At 53.0% G+C, this 24,650-nt stretch overlaps 1 protein-coding gene across 1 annotated transcript; it reads right to left on the reverse strand.

The window, feature by feature from the left end:
- Positions 1–13,927: 13,927 nt before the first annotated feature.
- LOC135278289 (maestro heat-like repeat-containing protein family member 7) lies at positions 13,928–15,951 on the reverse strand. Its single transcript, XM_064384846.1, has 7 exons — positions 15,917–15,951; positions 15,447–15,594; positions 15,015–15,202; positions 14,788–14,925; positions 14,397–14,511; positions 14,087–14,224; positions 13,928–13,963 (listed from the first exon to the last, which is right to left on the reverse strand). Exons 1-7 carry the CDS (start codon positions 15,949–15,951, stop codon positions 13,928–13,930), a joined length of 798 nt encoding a protein of 265 aa, XP_064240916.1.
- Between the last annotated feature and the right edge of the window lie 8,699 nt (positions 15,952–24,650).

Below are 24,650 nucleotides of genomic sequence, written 5' to 3' on the forward strand. Positions count from 1 at the left end.
CTGAGAATCCATCTAAAATAGAGCCTCTGAAGAGAAAAGAGCAACAGATACCAATTGCCACTTCCACAGTGCATCGTCGACAGTATAGAACCACTCGAGATGCTATGATTCCTATCCATAAGATGATCTGAAAGCTGGAGAGCCAAGGGGTAGTCAGCAAAACCCACTCACCCTTCAACAGCCCCATCTGGCCTGTGCATAAATCTGAAGGAGAATGGAGACTGACGGTGGACTACCGTGCATTGAATGAAGTGACTCCACCACTGAGCGCTGCTGTGCCAGACATATTAGAGCTCCAGTACGAGCTTGAGTCCAAGGCAGCAAAGTGGTATGCCACTATTGATATTGCCAATGCATTTTTCTCCATTCCACTGGCAGCAGAATGCAGGCCTCAGTTTGCCTTCACCTAGAGAGGTGTGCAGTACACTTGGAACCGGCTGCCCCAGGGGTGGAAGCACAGTCCTACCATCTGCCATGGACTGATCCAGAGTACACTAGAAAAGGGTGAAGCTCCAGAACATCTGCACTATATTGATGACATCATTGTATGGGGGAAGACAGCAGCAGAAGTGTTTGAGAAAGGACAAAAAATCATCCAGATTCTCTTAAAAGCTGGCTTTGCCATCAAGAAGAGCAAAGTCAAGGGACCTGCTCAAGAAATCCAGTTTCTGGGAGTGAAGTGGCAAGACGGACGGCGTCAGATTCCCACTGATGTCATCAACAAGATCACAGCAATGTCTCCACCATCCAACAAGAAGGAAACACAAGCCTTCCTAGGCGCCATAGGTTTTCGGAGAATGCACATTCCTGAGTACAGTCAGATCGTGAGCCCTCTCTATCTAGTCACCTGTAAGATGAACACTTTCCACTGGGGCCCTGAACAGCAACAAGCCTTCGTCCAGATTAAGCAGGAGATCGCTCATGCAGTAGCCCTTAGCCCAGTCAAGACAAAACCAGATGTGAAAAATATGCTCTACTCTGCAGCCGGGAACCATGGTTTGTCCTGGAACCTGTGGCAGAAGGTGCCTGGGGAGACTCGAGGCCAACCACTAAGATTTTGGAGTGGAAGCTACAGAGGGTCTGAAGCCAACTATACTCCAACAAAAAAAGAATTTTTAGCAGCCTATGAAGGAGTCCAAGCTGCCTCAAAAGTAATAAGCACTGAAGCACAACTCCTCCTGGCACCCCGACTACAAGTACTGGGGTGGATGTTCAAAGCAAAGGTTCCCTCTACCCACCATACCACCAGTGCTACATGGAATAAGTAGATTGCTCTCATAACACAGAGCGCCCGTATTGGAAAGCTGAATTGCCCTGGGATTCTGGAAATAATTACAAACTAGCCAGAAGGTAAAAACTTCAGTCTCACTGATGAAGAGGAACAAGAAGTGACACGTGCTGAAGAAGCTCCACCATATAACCAATTGCCAGCGGAAGAAACACAATATGCTCTTTTTACTGATAGTTCCTGTCTCATGGTAAGAATGAATCAGAAGTAGAAAGCAGCCGTATGGAGCCCCACACAACAAGTTGCAGAGACAACTGAAAGAAAAAGTAGATCAGACCAACTTGCTGAACTCAAAGCTGTTCAACTGGCCCTGGACATTGCTGAAAGAGAGAGGTGGCCAAAGCTCTACCTCTACACTGATTCATGGATGGCAGCCAACGCTCTGTGGGGATGGCTGGAGAGGTGGAAAGTGGCTAATTGGCAGCGTAGAGGAAAACCAATTTGGGCTGTTGAAGAGTGGAAAGACATCGCTACCAGGGTAGGGAGGCTACCTGTGAAGGTCCGCCATGTAGATGCCCATGTCCCCAAGAGTAGAGCCAATGAGGAGCACCAAAACAATGAGCAGGTAGACCAGGCTGCAAAGATAGGGGTGTCCAAGATAGACCTAGACTGGGAGCACAAGGGAGAGTTATTCCTAGCTCGATGGGCCCATGATGCCTCAGGTCATCAGGGCAGAGAGATGCCACCTATAAGTGGGCACGAGACCGAGGGGTGGATTTAACCATGGACAGTATTTCTCAGGTTATCCACGACTGTGAGACGTGTGCTGCCATCAAACAGGCCAAGAGGGTGAAGCCCCTATGGTATGGTGGGCGGTGGTCCAAGTACAAGTATGGCGAGGCCTGGCAGATTGACTACATCACACTGCCCCAGACACGCCAAGGCAAGCGCTACGTGCTCACAATGGTAGAAGCCACCACAGGGTGGTTGGAGACCCATCCTGTGCCTCATGCTACTGCCCAGAACACCATCCTGCGCCTGGAAAAGCAAGTCCTGTGGAGACATGGTACCCCTGAGAGGATTGAGTCAGACAGCGGGACTCATTTCAAGAACAGCCTTATCAGCACCTGGACCAGAGAATATGGCATTGAGTGGGTGTACCATATCCCCTACCATGCACCAGCTTCGGGCAAAGTGGAAAGGTACAATGGGCTGCTTAAAAGCACCTTAAAAGCCTTAGGTAGGGGATCTTTCAAAAATTGGGAGCAGCATCTGGCAAAGGCCACCTGATTAGTTAATACCCGAGGCTCTACTAACTGAGTGGGCCCTGCCCAATCTGAGCCTTTGCACAGAGTAGATGGAAACAAAGTCCCAGTGGTACATGTCAGGGGTTTGTTAGGGAAGACAGTTTGGATCAATCCTGCCTCGAGTACAGACAAACCCATTTGCGGGGTTGTTTTTGCTCAGGGACCAGGTTGCACATGGTGGATAATGCAAAAAGATGGAAGAACACGATGTGTACCTCAGGGAGATCTGATTGTTGGGTGAGAACCATGTATAAATATCACTGTTTGCTGAATGTTGCCACCATTGTCTGTCTATAGCTGTATATTAGATGTATAATGTGTGTGTGTGTAGAGTTAGAATATATATATTAGTTTTAGTAGTAAGGTGACAATATGGGGATAAGGGGTGGAATGTCCTGTGTTGACTGTATGATGCTTTTATCCCCAATCGTCTTGTTCTATTTATACTGAATAATAAGTTTTACACCTTTAAGACTCTCTTCCAGACAGTGAGGAGGGGAGGGAAGAAGCGCGCAGTTTGTTTTCAGACTGCTCTCACTCCTCCACATTCCTGCTCCTGGACTGTGTTGTCTGCGGATGGACAGACAGCCGGACAGAGCTCCTTTTTCCCTTTTTTCTTGCTTTTAGTTAGTTTTAGCTAGCTGAGGCAAAGAAGTTCTCCGGATTGTGATTTTTTCCTTTTTTCTTGGACCTGTTCAAGCCTGCTCCGCACTGAACACCCAGAAGAGCACCGGCAGCTCCACCTGTGGCCCCCTGGCTGGGCCTGGGCCACGGCGTTTCCAGCACCAGAGAGACTGATCAAAGACTGAGTGAGCCGAGCTGCAACCAGGGGAGGGGACTGTTCTGAGTTTGCTTTCCTTGGATCAGTGAGAAGTTTTATTGTTTAATATTGTTTGGTTTCTATTGTTTAATAAACAGGTTTCTTTCCACTTTTCTCCAAGGAGATATTTTCTCCCGAACCGGTTGGAGGGGGGAGGGGCAATTGAATCTGCTTTTGCAGAGAAGCCCCTTTGGGGGTTATCTCCCAAACTTGCCCTAAACCATGACACTGCATCAAATAAATCAACACATTTTGAGCAGAGGAGCAACAGGATGCTCCTCTCCACAAATCCAGCCTGGGGACCAGGTATACATCAAATCCCCTGGGGGAAAGCCTCCTATCCCAAAATGGAAAGGACTCTATTTGGTACTTTTAATCACTTATACAGCCTTTAAAGCTTGAAGCGTTCACCTCTTGGCTACACTGTTCCAGAATTAAAAGACTTCTGCAAAAGGCAAGAGGAGTCCACAACTGGACCTCAGAAAGAACAGAAGAAACCAAGATGCGCTTCACACCGTCATCATCTTCCCGATATTTCTGATCAGAATCCAAGCCACAGTAGGTGACTGTCACTACCATCATGATCTCCTTGGCCTGCGAGATCCTGCTAGATGGAACATTCAAAAATATTTGGGACCTAATTGGCTAAAAGGGAATAATAAGGTAAAAACACTTTCTGCTATTTTAAGGATTAATGACCAAGCAGTTGAAGATTGATGAAAACCTGACTCCATGCCAGCCTTTCCTGTCCCACCTGAAAGCAGGATCTCTATGGCTTGTATATTTGAAACTCACAAACCTCTTTTAGATGAGATTACTACAGTGACCATGCACATCCGTGACCTTTCTAAAAAGCAGCGTGTGAGTCATGGATGCATTCCCAGACACCAAATCATAGGTCTAAAAAAGGCTTAAGGGGACGGTTTGGGTCTGAACTGGGAATATGAAATTCTATTGATCAAGAAGTCTTAGCCAATAAATGAAGCACTGTGAGTTCTTATATTGGACAGACACAAACTCCTCTCAGATCAGCCCTGCTAACACTTGCCCAAACCCACAGCCTGGCAGCTAACCTATTAACCACCCTGGCCAACAATACACAGCAGGATTGTTTCCAGCAGTTGTTGGCTTTATGGGGAAACTACAGGGTAACATTTCTTTAGCATTTCAATGTAGACCAGCTCAGCTGTGGCTATGGTCTGTAATCTCAGGAAAACTTAAAAAAAGGAGAGCTGGGGAAATTGCCAAGAGAATTAACTAAATCATGCCTAAAAATGAAACCGCAAAGGAGTTTGAAAAAGACTTCCACACTTGGTGGCAATTGGTCAGTTTCACATAGAATGAACGGAATACTGCAGTCTTTTACATTAACCATTAAGAATGCAACAAAATACTGTGTAATTCCAATTTTGGCCCTTGGAGCTATAAGAACTCATGTAACTCTCAGTCCCATTCAGCATAATGTCTGGGCCATTTTCAACAAGAAAACTGGAAACTGGCAAACTCTTAGTATCAAAGCATGTGTGCCAAGGGATGCACTGAATTTTGTGTGCAAAAATGCAGGGCTTGACAGAGAGGATCAGTGTCTGCACACTGAGGACAGCCCTTGTATTTGTGAAATGAGCCCAGTAACCCATGCACAGTCACAGGTATGTTATGTGGGAAGGGGATGTGCCTGGGTGAGATCTGCTTGCACAAGTATTAAAACAGATTCATTAAATGGAACTACTATTGATAACGTCTCTATTTGTAATTCACAACAAAAAGTGGATGTGACTTCAGCTGCACCACACAATAACTTCTCTTGAGCATATGCAGAATGCGTACGATGTGTATCATGAAGCACCCAAATTCCAAACTGGAAGGATCATTGATGTTCTAAAACAAATACTGTACCAGCCTAATATAGAATGGCTAGTGGCAGAAGTCAAAAATGCATCTCACAGAGCCTTATGGACACTCAAATTGCTATCAAAGAAATTACCAAAATCATCACCAAAATAGAGAAAGATAGAGAACATCATGAGTCAGATGTCTTCTTGTGATGGACAAATCTGGAATCACCAACAGCTCCTCAGATTTTTAGCTTCCTCAGCAAACCAGTACTAATTTAAAAAAAAAAAAAAATAACCCTCCTCTAAATCATCATGAACCTATGGATGTGGTAGAAAATGAAAAGAGCAGCATAACAGTACATATGTCCTGTGGACTGTGGAGGGAATCTTGCAAAAGAATTTGCATCAGGGTAAAGAGAAGGGGAGGATGAAACAAGGCCTTTGTTTGACATAAGCACAAGCAATTCACATAAGCAAACAAGTACTTAGCACAGACACAGGGAAGTACTTAGCACCAGTTAGCATATGAAAAACCTGGCGGGCCTAAGTTGACAGGAGAGGGACTTGAAAAAAGCTTTAGACACATTCTAGCAGAAGAAGGAAGGGCAAGTAGGCAATGAGCCCTGTGCAGGGAAGCCATGAGGAAGAAGTGCTGCTTTAGGGCATGGAGACCGCTCTGGCCAGCGCCTGGACATCAGCTTCAAGTACAGGAATCTGACAGAATGTATTTCTAACCCCCTGCCGATGCAATCACCTCAGCAGGGTAAAGATGGATGGTATTTTTGATGCAATTCCTACATCAACCCACTGAAATTTATACATGGCAGAGAAGCATTTTGGTGGGGTGCAGACCCCTGCCCTCCCGTCAGCTCAAGAAAAGGGCTTTTGGTGGACAATGCATTTGTCTGCAGATTTCTTTGAATTAGGGAGACCCCTCGGGACTGCTGTATCCTGAGGGAACACCATGGGCCCTGACCAGTGCCTCAGCTTCCAGGGCTGCTCTTGGCCAGCATCCTGAGGTGGATGCAGGACAGCTGCAAGGCACTGCTGGGACCCAGCGGGACAGGACCGGCTGTCTCGTGTCCACGGACCCCCCCTCACACAGCCAGGGCCACCCCGGAACCAGACAAAGGCTCACGTGTCAGCAGAGAGGAGCAAGGAGCACTGGGCTCCTCTCAGGGGATCTCAGCATGGTGCTCCAGTGGGAGGGGCAGGCAGGCCACCCACCTTCACGGCATCCCCTGCATCAACAGGGCGTGCATTTTGTCCTTTTCATCCCTCCACACCAGAACCAGGCCTGACATCTCCTCCTCTGCAGTTTTTCCACTTAGGACGTCATCTCACGCTTGGCCAGTGCATCAGATGAGGCCGCAATGGCTTCTGATACCACCTCCATGCCAACCACAGCTCCACTGTGTGCTGTTCCTCTTTCACAGGTTAACTTCCCATCAATTGACCAATCCATTGTTTCTCTCAAGAGTCACATTCCCACCAGTTCAACCATAAGGTTTCCTTCAATGTCTGTTCTTCATTATCTTGCTGACGTGCACAGCAGCGGATGAAATGTGGCAGGGCCTTAGACACGACTTCACTCCTGACACACGGGCTCCTTGTGCCACTGCTGGCCTTCTGTGTGCTCAGCAGGATCTGTACCTGCACAGGGTTGTGGAACTGCACCTTCAGCACAGGGACCGTGCCAGCCTGAGCTGCCCTCGTTCCTCTGGGTCTGTGCACAAAACACGGCGTGGCAGAGAACGGCAGCAGGGGCCTGTGTGTCCCAGGGCCCCGGATTTGTTCTGCTGCAGCTCCACAGGGATGCAGGCAAAGTGAAGAAGCCAAACTGTTTATTCATGGAAGGCGAAGCAAAGGAGTGAGCTGGGTGGGGAAAAGGGGAAGGGCAGGATCTGAGGACTAGAGGGAAAGAGCCGTGAAAAGGGAGGGAGAATGGAGGGAAAAAGAAGGGATGGGCAGAGTCTGAGGGCTGGAGGGAGGGAGCTATCTATAAGCAGGGAGAGGGCTGAAGCCATGCAAGTTTCCCACAGGCTCAGCTGTGCCAATCATCAGCGGTGCCTGGAGCTCCAGCTGGTCTCTTCTGGTCTCAAGGCAGTCTCATCTTCCATGGCATTTGCAGGTCTTCTACAAACTCTGGTTCTTCTGAGCCCGTTCTGCAGCTCTCCCACTGACTATCTGTTGAACTAACATGTATGCCTGGGAAGGGCTGTCATCTCTCCTCAGGGCTTGAAGGGCTGGAACGGAGAGGAACAGAGCCACAGTCAGAGCATGAATCCCCCCCCCCCCTTCTAGGCCATTCCCACTGACGAAGAAGATACCTTTGGGCAACTCAAAAGATTTCAAGAGATTTTCTAATGCTCTCCCAAAAAGATTGGGTGACTCCGTGAAACCTTGCGGTAGCACCATCCACCCAAGCTGTTCCCTTCTACCTGTATCCGGATCTTCCCACTCAAAGGCAAAATAATCTCTACTGCCCTCATCCAAAGGGCAAGTCCAAAAGGCATCTTTCAAATCCACTACACTGTACCAGGTGTAATTAGGGGGCAATTGACTCAACAAAGGATATGGGTTAGCTACTATGGGAAAAGGAGGAATTGTTCTTTGATTTATTGCCCTTAAATCTTGAACCAGTCTGTAGCTCCCGTCACATTTCTTTACCGGTAAAATGGGAGTATTATGGGGTGGCATGCAAGGTTCTAATATTCCTTGCTGTATTAAATTTTAAGTTACTTGTTTTAATCCCCTCCACCCCTCCAGTGATATTGAATATTGCTTCACTCAGATTGGTATTTCTGGATTTTGTATTTCAACTTGAATGGGCGGAATGTTCAACCTCCCTACTTCACCTGAATGCCAAAAGGTATTATTAATTTCCAGATTATCCTCTTCATTTAAAGAATAGATTTTGAGTTTTCCTTCACAGGGGTTTATCTGTATTCCCAAGGCTATTGTTAAATCTCTGCCCAACAAATTATTCTCAGCCTCCGGGAGCAACAATAAGTCACTCACTCCAAATCTCTCATCTGTCTCTTATTTGCACCCCTTTAAATACAGGAAGTGGAAAAGCCTCTCCCTTAACTCCAATTACTGGAATTTTCTCCTGACTTATCTTACATCCCTGTGGTAATTTCCTTACTGCTGACCTAGAATCTCCCGTGTCCACTAAAAATATAATTTCTTCACTATGGGGACCTAGTTTTAACTTTATCAAGGGCTCTTCTGGTTGTGTTTCAGTCCCCTTCATTAAATAGAGCCCCTGACCACCCTAATCTTCCTGAAAATTTTCCTCATCTTGCTGCTTTTTCCTACAACTTTTTTGTAGGTGTCCCTTTTTATAACAATAAAAACAGGTGGCTCCTGTACCCATAAAGGCAGGGCAAGAATTTTGGAAGTGTCCCTTCTTGTGGCAGAAAAAGCACGTGCGTCCTGGGTTTCTAAAAGAGGACCTGACGTCTGCTGTTTGTTCTTTCCTGAGGGTTTTTCTCTATTCAAAGCTGCCTGCATTTCTTTAACTGCTGCCACCAAGATTCTTGCATCTGCCCTCTGCTTCTCCTCATCCCTCTTTACATACACCTTTTGTGCTTCTCTCAGGAACTCCTGAAGCCCCCTGTCCCGCCAATCTTCTCGTTTCTCCAGCTTCTTTCTGATGTCTCCCCAAGATTTCGCCACAAACCGAGGTTTGAAAAGAACCTGCCCAGCTGCAGAATCAGCATCTATACCTGAATATAATTGCAAGTCCTCCTTTCATCTCTCTAACCATGCTGCCGGGGACTCATCCTTTCTTTGATGCTCACTCAAAGCTTTTCCCATATTTTGCCCCCTGGGCACTGCCTCCCAAATTCCTCGAATAATTGTCCACCGAAGATCACTCATATTCTGCTTATGCCCCACATCCTGATTATTCCAATTTGGATCCTGCACAGGCCATTTCTGATCACCCCGCTCTGGTCCCTGATGTTCTCTGTCCCAAATCCGCATCCCTGCCTGTCAGATCATCTCTCTTCTCTGGTAAACAAAATTCCTAGGATAGACTGCAACTCCACCCGGGTATATGTGTTTGGTGCCAAAACCTCATCCAACTATTTTGCCACTCCAACGGGATCCTCTGCATCTCGCCCATCTCCTTCTTAGACTCCCTGACATCCCCTGTATTTAGGGGAGCACTCGCATAACTAATAGGTGGTCCCTGTCCTGCATTTGCCATTGGAACCTCTCTAAGTGGGTAATAATCGATTTTCCCTTTCTTCCCCCTCATCTCCATCATTCTCCTCCCCTTGCCTCCCCCTGCCTCTGGTGCTGTGTGCCACTGGTTCCTCTTGAATAAGAGGTGCCTTTGGATTCACAGGGGGACCCTCAGGGACTTGAGGCTGAGCTAGCTGCTTAGGTTGTCCATAGGGGGGTGGGAGATGATTCAATGGGTCTCACGGCTCCTGCCTGTTCCTTTTGACCGCTTGCTCTTTGCTTAATAAAGGATACAACGGGTAACCCTTACCTTCTTGCTTCTGAACAACAAACCCACTCCTCCCCTCAGGGATCTGTAAGGCAGCATACTCACTCTCTTCCTGATTAACAGGCTCTTTGGAATTCACATATATATTTAGAGCCTGGCAAATCCAATCCTCAAATGATCCCAACTTAGGCCAATAGAAATTATTTTTCTGGATCATTTCCTTTGTCTATTCAAACATACAATACTTAATCATTTTCTGCTTACTTTTTCCCCTTCAGGATTCTCATTCATCTTAAAACTGTATCATCATCCCCAACGGCTGTCTTGAGGAATGCTCTCTTCTTGAGAATTTCCTTCACTGTCCTCAGATCCTCCAAATTCCTGTGAATTTTTCACACAATCCGCAGCCCCTGGGTTTAGGCACTTAATTTTTCCCTGACTTATCCCTTGCGGCACCAAACTCCAGTAGCAGGAGAATCTTGGTTTCTCACACTCACCCCGTGGTTCAACTGCCTCACTTACTCCTCTGTCACACTACCTTCTCAAACTACTTGTTCTACACCTATTTATTTTTCTCTCTTTCTCAATCTATTTCCACTTCTCTTTATTAATTTTCTCCTTCTTTCTCAATCTATTTCTACCTTCCTTTCTTCATTTATTTTACACTTTTCTGGTTACCTCTTCTCACTATTTCATCACATACTAAACCTCTAGCTATCAACTCTTCAAAGGAAATTGAACTAATTCAATCACTCTTCTTCTTAGTCTCCTTACTGAGTCACTCTGCTGCTCAAGGACCTTCCCACAGGTTCTTGGACCAGGGACTCCCTTCCTGCCTTGGTCAATCCCTCCCAGGGGCCTCCCTTGTTCACTTCTTGCTTTCTTCCTTTCTCGGCCGGTCTCCTGGCGGAGATCTCGCAAACGCGGTACCGGCAGCTCCCACTCACTTTGGGGGTCCAAGGCTGCCCAGCCCCCGTCTCAGATACTCCACACACACTCACACATGCACACAGCAGCCCCCCAGACCCAAAACCTCGTGATACTCACAGCCTCCTTTCCTCACGAGGGTCTTGGTGCACAAAGAAGTTTTATATGGCTACTCCCTTTCTCCTCTAAGCCGCCACTCTGATAGGAGCCTCATTTGCGCGCTCCCAATAACTAATTTGCTTATGTGTTATTGTAATTAAGGCTCTCTTTTCCAAGGGAGACTGGTCTAGTCTCAGGACCACTTAAAAGTCTGGTGGTGGGGAGCTCCTTTCCCGAGGGCTACCCATCTCCCCGGGACTTGGAGAGCCTTTCCGGGTGTCGGCACCAAAATTGTTGTATTTGCCTTTCTTCAGCCCCTCTGGGCTCAGAGTTGCTGCTCTTCTGGCTCAATCCTGCCTAAAGCCAGAGAGCTCGGCCTCCCCCACGGCAACAGGAACAAGACTCGGCAAGCAGGCACTGGAGCTCAGTGCCTAAGGCTGAGGGGCCGCGGGCTCCAGTCTCGAGCACAGGGAGGGCACACGCCCAGCCCCACAACTCCTGGCCTCACAGCCCTGAAAGGCCGGGACCAGGGTTCCACACCTGATGCCAGGGGTTCCCTCCAAACGCCCACTGAGGAAGTGCCAGAGCAGCCGGCTGTCAGGAACAAGGCGGCTGCCAGGGGGCTGCTCATGGCCTCTGACACCCAATTGCTCAGGGCTTCCCAGTGCCCCAGCCCCTCAGGCTCTCCCCCAGCCCGGCCAAGCTGCCCGGCAGCAGCGCCGCAGCCCCACAGGAGCTCCAGAGGAGCCCCAGCCAGAGGCACCTGGGAGCCCTCAGCAATGCAGCCAGCAGCACACGGCCAGGAGGACACGGATGGCGCTTCCTGCCTGCCACAGGCCTTGTGGCCATCTCCAGGCACCGCTCCAGCAGGGATCCCTGCAGCGCCGGCCCTGCCCACCCGCTCTGCCGGCAGCACAAAGGCTTCAGCAGAACCACCACAGGCCAAGGGGCTTCTGGCCATTGTCCCTGCAGCACTGCACGCCTGGGCAGCTGGCTGAGTGCAAGCACCACTTTCCCCCTCCTCATCTATGCCCTGTGGATGCAGGGCAGCAAAAGAAACATCCTGGAGCCTGTGTATTATAACTCATTCTATATTTATAAAGTAAAAGCAAACAAAAAGGAGAACATTTTAGAAGAAAAAAAAAAATTCCCCATTACTCAGGGGGTCCCAGCAAAAAGAGCCTCTGGGATTAGTTCTCCACTGAGCTCCAGCAGCTCAGCCTGCGGAGACGCGAGAGACACGGCCGTGCCTTCCACACCCTGCGCAGCTGATCTTGCAGCCTCTGGAACCTGGAGATTGCAGCCCGCTCTGCTGACCTCAGGATGCACAAGGTTTCAATGGCCAGGCTTCCGACACCAAGGCTGATGTCACTGGCCATTTCTTCAAGGGCTGCAAGAGAAAGGAACAGAGTCACGGTCAGAACCTGGACCTGTGGGGATGGGAGTAGAGTCCCCTGCCAGGGCCATCCCAGCCGGCTCTTGCCATGGCCAGGAGGGAGCAGGGACCAAGGGGATCAGCCTGAAGCTGCTGGCTATGGATCCTCCACGTGGCCTTAAAATCTGTGTGTGCTCTGCCCAGACCAGCCTTCCTCTGCACAGGGAGCAGAGCCCTCCACAGCTGGGGCAGGGCTTGCAGGTCTTCACCCGCCAACCACTGGTGTCAGCCCGCTGCCCTCACTCACCAGTGTAGATCATCAGGAGCTCTCCTGGCTGCCCCCTCAGGTGCCGCCCGGCCACCCCTGTGAACCCAGAGCCTGTCAGGGCGGCAGCGGCACAGCTCCCTGCCAGCGGCGCTGCCAGCGCTGCGGCCACACGCCCTGCTGGCCCGGCAGGGCTCAGCCCGGGCCCTTGCCGCACGCTGCCGCCCAAGGGCACGGCTGCCAGAGGGCGGCAGCAGCGCCCGGGCCAGGCGGGGCTCCACGGCGCCGGGCCCGGATGGCGCTGCCGGGGCAGCGGGCGGGGCTGGGGCCCAGCTGCGGCGGGCCGGGGAGGGAGCCCGGCCTCGGGGCTCACCCATGAACCTGATGGCCGCCTCTCGCAGGGGCTCCTGGGGGCTCTCCAGGTAGCGCAGGGCCCGGCGCAGCTGCTCGGCCGCTCGGCTCGTGTCCTCTGCCAGCTGCAGAGAGCAGCAGCAGGGAAGGCTTGGCGCGGGCTCAGCCCCTGTGGCGGGCGCTCCCTGCGCCCAGCCCCGGCCTCCCCTGCCCGCATAGCCCTGAGGCGCGGCCAGCAGCCGCCGGCGCCGGGCTCCGCAGGGGGCAGAGGGCCGGCTGCTGCCCGGGGAGCCGCGGGGCCGCCCCGCAGCCCCGCCGCGCCGGGGCTCCATGGGTACCCGGCTCGGGCCCACAGCAGCCTGGAGAAGAGCCCGCGCCGCCTCTGGGTGCAGCAGCGGGCAGGGGCACAGCTGCCAGCCCCGCACACTGAGCACCTCGCTCAGGCACCTTCTCCAGGCTGAGGTTGGGGATTCTCGGTCGTCCTTACCAGGCACTTGCTGAACTTCCACAGTTTTTCCTCCTTCACCAGCTTTTTTATATCCCTCCTCTTCAGGAACTTGGCTGCACAAAGCAGCGTTTCCCGAGAACACTGGAGAGCAGCAGAAACGTGGAGATGGCCCCACAGCCCAGGGCACAGGAGCATCCCAATGCCACAGCCTGGGGGAGGCTGCAGCCTGCAAAGCGCCAGGACAGGAGGCAGCCCAGCCCCCTGCCAGGGAGACAGCAGCCAGCCATAAGTCCTCACCTCAGCAACAATCTGATTCTCATCATGGCAGTGGAAGTAGAGTGGCAGCAGGCTGTGGTGCACGGGTGACTTCAGGGCATGTTTTCCATCTTCCGTTAATAACTCCAGCATCTCTTGAAAGACCATCATGGAGCTCAGCTGCACCTGGCTATCATCCTGTATGAAAGCAAGAACAAAAGAGCTCAGCATCAGCTGCTTCGGGTCCAGCAGGGCACAGGCCTGCATCTCCACAGGGCACCAAGTGCCCGGGCAGCAGCCAGTGGCCGTGGCTGTGGGCACAGAGCCTTATGCGGTCAAAGAGTGGCAGGAGCACCTCAGCCAGCTGCAGGGCGAGGGAGCTGGGTATTGGGGTACCATTATCCAGGAATAAATATCTGAGTAGGAGAATGGTCATCCTGATCACGTCACTATCATTTTCCTCCAGGAGCTCCACAAGACTTTCAGTCAGGCTCCACATTTTTTCGGCCTGTGTGGAACACAAGTTTGTGAAAGGCCACCCGGCTGCAGCAGGGCCTAGAGGCCAAAGCCCGTCCCGAAGCACTCGGGCAGCTGAAGCGGGAGGCAGGAGAGCTGGGAGCAGCTGCCCCGGGCCCAAAGCCCAGCCAAGCCCAAGTGACAGCCTTTTCCAGCCCCACACTGCCGGCAGGGCTTCAGCCACTGCCCCCTTCTCACCATCAAGGGATTCTTGCCCAGCACCACGAGGCCTCGGAGTGCCAAGTGACGCCTCTCCCCGTCCTCGCTCCGCAGGTTCTTTGTCATGATCTCCAGAACACTGTCGCTGCATTCCCTCAAGTCCAGGCACTCGAGGACCTGAAAGGCACAGGGCAGTGACAGGGCACCTGGCCAGCAGCAGCCCGGAACCGCACAGGGCTGGGCCCAGGCAGCAGCACAGGGCACGGGCACCGTCCCAGGCAGCTGCGGCTACGAGAGGGCAGAGAGCTGGGAGGCAGCTCAGCCAGGCAGCGCTGGCCTTCAGGCTCACCTCCACAAGGAACGCCAGGGCAGGCAGATCCCAGCGTGGCTCCTGTGTGCTCAGCAGCCGGAGCAGGTAGCGAAAGATCCGGGAACAGGAGGGTATGGAGACACAGGACATCTCCCTGGCAGGAGAAAAAGTCTACATGACTGTGAGTCAGGAGAGTAAACCTCTCCCAGGACTCACTCACACAGGTCTGGTCTTTCTCCAGCAGCCTGCAAGGGGACCTGGGCCATTTGGGAGGAAGCTCCTTGGGGGCACCCTCCTCTCCCAGGCTTTTCCAGTCTGCTTGGCCATCCCTCAGTGACAAGGGCCTCTGGCCCACAGCCACAGGGACTGTGTGGGGCACCCTGGGCACAGAGCACAAGTGGCTGGAGCAATGGGGAGAAGGGGGTCTCACCTGGCCAGCAGACCCACGGCATAGTGGTGGGTGTCAGCACAGAGCAGCGTGTCCCAGGCACCCTTGCGTTCCATTGCCACCACCACATCCTCACAGCGGAGAAGGCAGAGCAGGGACTTGAGGGTCCGCACTGCAAACCTGTGTGCAGAGCAAAGCCCAGGTCACACTGGGAGCACTGGCTCCTTCCCAGGCCACGTGGCAGGGACAGGAGCTCTAGGATGGAGCACCTGTTGGGGCTGGTGGCAAGGCCGTGTTCTTCCTGGCATCCCTTCCAGAAGGTATCCACCTCTTCTGGCATATCCAGAGTGCTGAAGAACACTTGGAAGAGCAGGTGCACAAACAGGTGTGGGAAATACACCTTCATTATACGTGGGATACAGGGCACCTGGAGGACCTTCCACATCACCAGAGTTGCCTGCAAAGGACAAAGGCCCAGAGAGAGCGCTCAGTGCCGAGGTGTCCGTGTGGCAGGGCCCGAGCGTGGCAGGGAGAGGCCCGAAGAGACGCAGGGGGAGCAGGGGGCCTGGTGGCCCTGAAGCTGCCCCTGGGCCAGGTTTCAGGCCAGTGCCTGAGGCAGGGAGATGCAGTGGGGGAAGGAGGATGGAGAGCTGCTGGAGAGGCAGCCTTGGGGCCAGCAAAGGCCACTTGCAGAAACTCACAGCCAGGGCAAAGACACCCGTTTTGTCCCCATCGGAGGTGCACGTGCTGCACACTGGCCAGTTCCCCAGCACATCCAGGAGTGTCAGCTGCACTGGCTTTGCAGTCCTGCTTGAGCACATGATGGTCTTCCACATGGCCATGGCAGCTCTGCAGGGTTAGAGCTCTGTCTCAGGGCGGGTCTCAGACACAGTACTGTGGCCTGGGCATCTCTAAGGGCCCAGGCTGACTGCTGGCTTTGCCTCTGCCCACCATCCCTCGCCAGCAGCAGCCAGGCAGCCCAGCCCTGTGGGGACAGAGCCCTGAGGGGCAGGGAGGGAGCACGGCAGCAGGCTCGGGGGCTGACATGCCAGGGCTGGGAAAGGGAGCAGCCAGAGGGCCCTGGAAGTCTCTGCTGTTTAGACACCTGGGCCAAGCTGTGCAGGGTGATGTGCTGGGGAGCCCTGAGCTCTCTGGGCAGCTGGGCCCTTACCTGTCACAGGACGGGGCCACACGCAGGAGCGTCATGACCGCGTCATTTGTCAGTGCTTCAGTGAGATTCAGCAGGGTCTTGTCCAGCCTGTGCTCAGCGGAATCATTGGCCAGGAGCCACTGGTGGATGTACCTCACCATGGCGGGCACCTGGAGAAGGCACAGGGAGACTTGGAAAGCTGCCAGAGGGAGCAATGTCCCCAGCTTCCCCAGAGATGTTCTTCCCTTCCCATCACACTGCGATGGCTTCAGAGGCTCACAAGGACCAGCAGGCGTGGCTTCGGAGACCAAGCAATTCCTTGCGGGATCAAACCCTGGCCACAGGCTGCTTACTTGCTTTGGATGGTAACAATCTTCCTCTACAAGCATATACAGCAGGGCAGCACTGGTCTTGCTTTGGAAGATGGGCGAGTATGGTCTGTACGCAGCGCCCCTGGTGATGGTCTCTTCCTGCCGAATCCTCTTGATGAATTTTCAAACGAGCTGTAGGAGAAGGGCAAGCAGCCAGGGATGTTCCATGGAGTGCTCCACACACGGTGCTCGGCTGAGCAGGGACAGCAGGCCCAGCCCAGGTGGGCATGGCTGCAGGTACCTGCGCTGTTCTGCGGAAGCGGCCACGGCTGGATTGCTGCTCTTGTGTGCGCTCCACGGCTGCATCTGGCAAAGAGCAAGCACAGCCAGAGCTGAGGGGCTGCGGGAGAGGCCGGAGAACACAGCCCAGCCCTGCGCTCCCCAGGCAGGGACAGCCCCGGGATGCCCCAGGGGGATGGAGCACGGCCACTGCGGGGTGTCTGCCTGGGCCCTCTTCTGTCCTGTCCATGGGCATTTCCCCAGGGGATGGGATGGGATTGGAGTGGACGGGATGGGATGGGATGGGATGGGATGGGATGGGATGGGATGGGATGGGATGGGATGGGATGGGATGGGATGGGATGCCATGGGATGCCATGGGATGCCATGGGATGGGAAGCCATGGGATGGGGCCAGGCTGGCCGCAGGCTCCAGCACTGTGGCCCCGCTCTGCCACTCACCCTCCTGTGGTGGATGCAACGGCACCACCTCTTCAGTCTGCTCTGCTGTGGCAGCTCCAGAGCCTTCTTTCTCCTCCTCCAAACAGGCCATCTTGGGTACTCTCGGGGGTCTCTGCTCCATGTCAGTGACTGGAGCTAGTTGCAGGACAAAGGCCTTGAAAAAGGTCCAGGGCACCAATTCCCAAGCTCTGCCCTCGAGGGCACCTGCAGAACAGAAGCCTCGGAAGGCCACAGGTCACCAGGTCCTGTGCTCTGCCCTCAAGGTCAGCTGCAGGAACAAAGCCTCAGAAAACCTCTGGGTCAGACAAGAACGAGTGCACTGTGTGGGGGCTCCTCACAGCACCGCTCTGTCCCGTCGCGTGCTCAGAGAACTCTGGAGTTTTCTTATCACTTCCAGCCCCTATGTCACCACGTGTCACAAAGGCCCTTGGATACCCAGTACCATTCCATGCCACAGTGACCGTGCTGCAGCGTGTCACAAAGGGCCCTTGCACACACTGCCATCTGCCCTGGGGCCGTCCCCAGCCCACCCAAAGTGGCCCCGGTTGGAAGGAATCCCTGGCCCCAAGTGTCTAAGGCAGCCCGACAGGATCTTTAGGAAGGGCTCAGCCCATCAGCAAACGCTGCCCTGCTCTGCGGGCTCAGGGCAGCAGAAGGAGCCGCCAGGGCTGCCGAGGCAGCCGCTCTGGCAAGGGCACGGGGCCTTCCAGGGAAGCTGTCACGGCCTCCTTGGGACACGTCCCGGCTGCTGGCCATCCTAAACCCGCGGCTGTGACAGGCACAGGGAACGTGTGGGCCAGGGCACCAATGCTGCTCTGAGCCCTGGGGCCCGGGCAGCGCTGCCATCAGCAGGTGTGGCAGAGTCCCCGCCCAAGCAGACCTGCCACCCCCCAAGCCCTGGCAGCGCTGCTGCCCCTCTCCTGCCCCAGAGACGTGTGCCCCGGGGGGCTTGTGTGCCACAGGGAGCCAAAGCCCACGTGCACTGGGGGCTGTGCTCCTCCCTGCACGGGCTGTTGGCAGGAGCACCTGGAGCAACTGCTGCAACACTTGGTCTCTGTCAGATGATGTTGCTCTTTCCTGGAATGATTTTTTCCATAGCTGGGATTAGCTGCAGTACAAAAGCACCAACAGCTACTGAATTTCACAGGACAGAGAGACTCTACAGAGCCACTCGCATGTCTCCTTGGACTTTTCTGTGTGTTTTTCATGCATCCTTGCATAAAAAGCAGGCGAGTTTAAAGTTTAATGCAGCATTGTTTATATGTCTAGCTGAGGCCAGCAGCTAATATCTGGAGCATTGCGAAAGTGCAGAGGACAGACATAATTCTCAAAGGAGAAGGAGAAGGTGTTCTGTGTCTCTGAGTGTGGTGCGATCACCCTAAAGGAGCAGCCAATGGAAGTGCTGAAAGTAGACTTGCTGTTCTTGAGCACATTCCTGAGCAGGCTCTGCTGCTGTTTCTGTGGGGCCAAAAGCTGCCGGGGCAGCAGCGACTGTGCAGCCCTGCTGGAGGAGACGCGGGCGCCCTCGCCATGGTGGCAGCAGCTCTGTGGGCTCAGAGCTCTGTGACAGGGGGGCCGCGGTCACGGCACCGTGGCCTGGGCAGCCACCAGGGCCCGGGCTGGCTGCCAGCCCTGCGACTGCCCCCTGCCCTTTATTGGCAGCACCCAGACAACAGCCCCTGCTGGCCCCCTGCTCTCGCTGATGGTGTAGACACCGAATACTGGGCCCTGGGCCTGAGGCCACGAGAGGACAAGTGACCCTTGCAGCCCTGGGGCCTCATTGCCTCCTTGTCCCTGCTCAGCAGCCTGGCAGGGGCCGCCCCATGGTCCTGCCCTTGGCATTGCACATCCCCACATCCCAGAGCCCATCCCGGGAAGAGCCCTGAGCAAGGAGGAAGGGACAGGATCTGCCTTGACAGGGGCTGGGGCTCAGGCCTTGGCCCTTTGCATTCCTGAAACACATCCAGGTTTGCTCAGCACCAGAGACACCTTTCCCTTGCTTGTTTCCACCTGTCATCACTGCTTCCAGTGTTCTGCTCTACCTGGAACCTGGGGACACATTCACATGAGTTGTGTCCCTCCTTGGGACCCATTAGAAGCTAAAGAAAGTTTGAAATTTGAATCTGATTTGGAGTTCTTGAGAAGTTCTTTGAGGATACTCTGAGGGACTGAGTCTGATGCAAAGAGCACCAAAGCCCCAGAGGGTCATTAAAGTCCTGGTGCTGTGTCTGTGCTGCTGTGCTGGGCCGGGCTCCTGGCCCAGAGGCAGCTCCTGGCAAGGGCAGCGCTGCAGAGAGACAGCTCTGGCCAGGAGCAGCTCCTGGGCACAGCCCAGCAGGGCTGGGGCACTGCCAGGGCAGCTCAGGGACACCAGCAGGGCACAGACAGAGCTGACAGGGGCTCAGCACTGGCAGGGGCTGGGGGATGTCCCAGAGGGGGCTGTGTCACAGCGGCACCTCTGTGGCTGTGTCCTAGAGGCACAGAGCAGCTGTGATGTCAGCAAGGGGCTGTGTGACAGCACAGAGTGGGCTGTGTGAGGTCATAGGTTGGGCTGTGACATCACAGAGTTTCTTGTGTGAGGTCATTGAGTAGCAACAGCATAATAGAAGGGATTCTGTGTGACATCACAGAGCAGGCTGTGACATCATGGCATGGCAGTATGACATCATAGAGCAGGCTGTGATGTGAAACTGTGTGCTGTGACATTATAGAGTGTCAGTATGGCATCACAGAGAGGATTGTGTAACATCATGGAGGGGGTTGTGACATCACAGAGTAGGATGTGAGGCCATGGAGTAGCCTCTGCCATCATGGAAGGTGGCTCTGTGACATCAGAGAGTGGGTTGTGACATCACTGGGTGACTGAGCAACTTCACAGAGCCAGGTGTGACATCACAGAACAGACTGTGACATCACATGGTGACTTTGTGACATCACCAAATCTTCTTCTGTGACATCACAGTGCAGATTTATATCACAGAATGGTATCCCAGCACTGGCCCTGTGATATCATGAAGGGGCTTTGTGACATCACAGAGCAGTTGTGTGTGTCATCACTGAGTTGTCTGTGACATCATAGAGTAGGCTCTGTGACATCATAGGTTGTGACATCATAGAATGGATTCTGCCATCACAGGGTATCTGTGTGACATCACAGAGGGGATGTGACATCACAGAATGGCTGTGTGACATCCCAGGGTAGGTTGTGTGATATCACAACATTATCTGTGACATCACAATATGGGCTGTGGCATCACAATGGGCTGTGTGACATCACAGGGGCTGTGTGACGTCACTGGGGAGGTCACTCTGCCCCAGCCCCCCTCACAGCTCCCCCCAGAGTAGTCCAACCCTGCTCGTGCACAGCGGGGTCCCCTGTCCCCCCGGGTCCCCTCGTCCCCGGCGCCACAGCCTCCCCCAGAGGATGTTCCACGAGATCGACCCCAGAGCCTGACACGGGGCGGGGGGGCCGGGGCCCTGGGGTGTGGGACAGGGGGACAGGGACCCCCCGGCAGTGTCCCCGTGTCCCCCAGGGCCAGAGCCTGGGCCAGGGCTTCTTCACCCTGTTACGAACAAGTGCTTGAGAGTGCTGAAAAAATCCCCAGCAAGGGATCAGCAACAACCAGATTTAATATTAAGTGACAGCACCACAAAATTCCTTGGCAAGAGTCACTCTGCTCCTGACTGGACACTTCAAGCACACGAAGGAAACAAAGCAACAACAAAACCAAACAAAATCCAGGCAATCAAACCAGAAAGGAATCGAAAACCGTTCCTGTGTGTGTGTGTGACACAAGGACAGTGAGGGCAAGGATAAAAGGAATGTGGCCCAAAAGCTTAACAGAGCTCAAACTTAACAGGACTTAACTTATAACTTAACCTTAACTTCCACCTTAACCTTAAGTGATACCTCGAACTTCACAATTTAGCAAAAGAACAGAGCTTATCAGTATTTGACCTATGACCTATGACTTTGCAGTTTAACAAAGCAATAACATTTAACAGTATTTAACTCAGCTTATAACTTATATTAAACATAACTACTTAGGAGAAAAACAACTCTTAACAACATTTAACTTAGGTTATTCCTCATGACTTAACCTTACTTACAGGTCTGACTGACTCAGCTATCAAAGGCACTCCAACCCCTCCGAGAGCATCATTTCTGTCACTTTTCCCCAGCACAGGCACTCCTGTGTGCACACAGACACAAAGAGTCAGTGCAAGGCACCTGGAAGAAATTCCCCTGAGGGAATTTCCCTGAGGGGAAGAAATACTCCCTGTGGATGCTTTGGCATCTCCCCAGCGGGTGAAGGGTTGAGCCTGGAGGAGTGGGGGGATCGGCCCAGGCTCCGTCGTTGTTCAGGATCCCCGAGTGCAGCAAACGGGAGAGTTCCCGGCTGGGAGAGGCCCCACTCAGAGGGAGTCGCTGGCCCAGGAGAGCTCCAAGGGGTTCCTTTTGGAGCGCTGTTTGTAGGGCCCCAAGAGAGGGGCTGCAGTCACAGCAATGGTTCCTCCTGGCCGCACTTGGCATCAACAGCTTTCTTTGGCAGTGTGAGAACAGGCATGTTGTGCCCCTGAGGGAACAAAACCAGTTCCCAGGGCTGCTCCTACAGCAACCAGGAGCTGGTTGGGCAGCACCAGTGCCTGGAGCAGACAGTGTTTGTGCTGAGCTGTAGAGGAGCTGAGCCCAGGGGCTGTTGGCCAAGGCCGAGGCCCAAGGAGCATTTCTGAGCTGGCAGGGCGGCCTGAGAAGGGGAGGGGGGAATGCAGCAGCACAGGGCCCATGGAACCAAGGGACCATTGTGACACTGTGGGTCCCTGTGAGACCAAGGGACCATTGTGACACTGTGGGTCCCTGAGAGACCAAGGGACCATTGTGACACTGTGGGGCCACATGGAATCATGGAGAGCACTGTGACATCGCTGGGCTCATGGAACCAAGAGGACTGTACTGATACTGTGTGACTTCATGGAATGTAGGTATCATTGTGACACTGAGACGCCCCATCAAACCAAGGGTCCGTTGTAACATCGTGGGGCCTCCTGCAGCCGTGGAGACCATTATGACACTTTGGGGTGTCATGGGACCAAGGGGCCATTGTGACACTGAGGGGACTCCATGAAGCCAAGTGTCCCTTGTGACATTGCAAGGCCTCGTGGAACCATGGAGGCACCATTAAGTGACTTTACAGCCTCATGGAACCATGGGGCCGCTGTGACAAGGAGGGGACCCATGGAATCATGAAGATACTATGGGGCCCTATGGAATAAGCAAAGCATTTTGATACTGTGAGGCCTCATGGAACCAGTGAGACCATTGTGACCCTGGGGGTCCCCACAGAACCAAGAGGAACATTGTGATACTGTGGGGCCTTGTGAAACCAAGAGGCCTTTGTGACACTGCAGGGCTGGAACCAAAGTTCCATTGTGACATTGCAGGGCCTGGTCGCATCAGTGCTCCATTGTGACACTGGGCAACCAAAGGAGACAATTGTGACACTCCAGGGCTCATGGAACCAAAGCTCCAGGGCGACACAGAGGGGCCTCCTGTCATCAATGGTCCATTGTGACACCACCTTTGTGGAGCCAAAGGAGACCATTGTGACACTGCAAACCCCCAGGGTCCAGAGGTCCATTGTGACATTGCAGTGCTCATGGAACAGAGGAGTCACATGTCATTGTAGGGCCTAGGGAACCACAGAGACCATTGTGACAATGCAAGGCTTCATGGAACCCAGGCATCGTTGTGACATTATGAGGCACCATAAAACTAAGGGAACACGGAACAAGTCTGGCTGGTTTGGCCTTCTGGGCCCCCTGAATGGTCCAGCTGACCTTGGTATGTTGAGAATCTCCTGTTACCTCCTACTGAAACACTGGGGCTCCGTGCTTTCCTTCCTATGGAAAAGAACTCTCCTTCTCCTCCAGGCACACATGGCCAGAATTCGGATTTCACCTCCAAATTTCCTTATATCAAGGAATTCTTTCCACAGGAATATTGCCAGGACAAGTCTGGCTGGCAGTGGTTTCATGGTCACTTCCCATCTGTCTTCAAAAGCTTGGTGAAGGCTCTGTGCTTTCCTTCCTATGGGAAAGAATTGTCCTGCTTCTCCAGGCACCCATGGCCAAGACTGGGGTTTCATCTCCAAAATTCCCTAAATCCAAAGACTGCTCCCAGACAAAATCTGCCATTGCTGACAACTCTGCTGACCTTGGCCTAGTGAGGCTCTCACCTGCCTTCCAAACACTAGGGCTCTGTGCTTTCCTTCCAATTGAAAAGAACTGTCTTTCTTGTCCAGGTGCCCATGACCACAACTGGGATTTCACCTCCAATATTCCCTATTGTGACAGACTGGAGGAGATTGTTGGCTGGAAACATTTCACGTGTAGGGGAGGAAGGGGCAGGTCCAGCCCTGCCCTGGAAGCCCAGCACTGCCCTGCCCTGGGACTACAATCCCCCCAGAGCCTCTATCCCAGCCCAGCAGTGGCTGCCAGTCCCTGGCACAGCACAGGCAATGCTCCACAGCCACCTCTGGAGCCCCGGCCCAGCTCCTGAGTGACCAAATGAGCCCAAGTCTCACCTGGGGGAAGGGCCCAGGAAGACCAAGGGGTATTGAAGGCTGACCACAAGGCAAGCACACATCTTGACCCTACCTCCTCTTGGAATTTCTGTCTGAACACGCCTGGAATCCAGGAGGCAGTAGCTGTGTGTGTGCTCCTCTGTATTTTTCTTACTTTTTTTCTCTCTCCCTGTCTGCTTCTACTTTATATGCCCCTTGGAAATTTTGATGAACTTAAAATTGAACAGCTTAGAGTTTGCGAAGTTGAATGTGCCAAATTAATGCTTTGAAAAGTGTTTTTTGTTGATTTAATGTCATAATAAAACTTTCGCCAAAGTTTCTCTGATTTTCTAAAGTTGCCAGTAAAGGCTGTATTGCTCTTTCTCTTGTCAGTATTTCTCCAGGGAGTCCAACTCAGAGTACACAAAGAATTGTAATTCCTATTAAATGTCTCCTTGAGAAAGTTCTCTGGGGGATGGGGGTCAGGGCTTGTCTGTCCTGCTTGGCACAGCACAGGCAGGGCTTTCCCAGCCACATTCCACACTCCATTGCCCAGCTGGAGCCGCTGGTGCCTCTGAGTTCTGCTGGCCCAGCCCCAGGGACGCTCTCCTTGTCTGCCCATTCCCCCACGCTCTCTGGGCAGGGATGGCCTCAGTGGGGGCTGCTGACATCCTCAGCAACTTGGAGCCTGCTGCTGGATTTCACTGCTCCAGAGGCTTGTTCAGCCTGCAGCTCTTCAGTGCAGGAATTCAGTGTCCAAGGGCTCACTGACATTCAGAACACCTTAACAAGCCAAGCCTTTGGGAATAATTTGATTTTAGCTTTCAAATCTTGTGTGGTTAATTCAACACATTTCATAAGTGTATTCAAAGTGAATGTATAATTGAATGAATACTTACAAAGACAGTGAGAAAATATTATATAGGTCCTAATTAGTTGTTTGTTTTTTTTCCTGATCATAAATCGATATGTGCAATCTACAATTGACACTGCATCCAAGTACCTCCTCATGCAGTTTGAATAGATATGAAAATCAAGACCCTTCATGGCTGACAATCAATCAGACTCTGTCCCTACGCCCACCCCACCATTTCCCCCATCCAAGCCCTGGCACTCAGAGCAGCCTTGTGCAAATCTGAGC

The sequence above is a fragment of the Passer domesticus genome, chromosome 11, assembly GCF_036417665.1.
Source record: "Passer domesticus isolate bPasDom1 chromosome 11, bPasDom1.hap1, whole genome shotgun sequence".
In the NCBI taxonomy this organism is placed as follows: Eukaryota; Metazoa; Chordata; class Aves; order Passeriformes; family Passeridae; genus Passer; species Passer domesticus.

What these genes read in the sequence shown, in the direction of transcription:
- LOC135278289 (XM_064384846.1), bottom strand. Translation starts at nt 15,951, where the DNA reads ATGACGCTCCTGCGTGTGGCCCCGTCCTGTGACAG. An exon ending in CTTGCCACCAGCCCCAACAG is followed by an intron (nt 14,926 to 15,014) that starts GTGCTCCATCCT and finishes CTCTGCACACAG; the next exon opens with GTTTGCAGTGCGGACCCTCA. An exon ending in TGGGCAAGAATCCCTTGATG is followed by an intron (nt 13,964 to 14,086) that starts GTGAGAAGGGGG and finishes CTCCCGCTTCAG; the next exon opens with CTGCCCGAGTGCTTCGGGAC.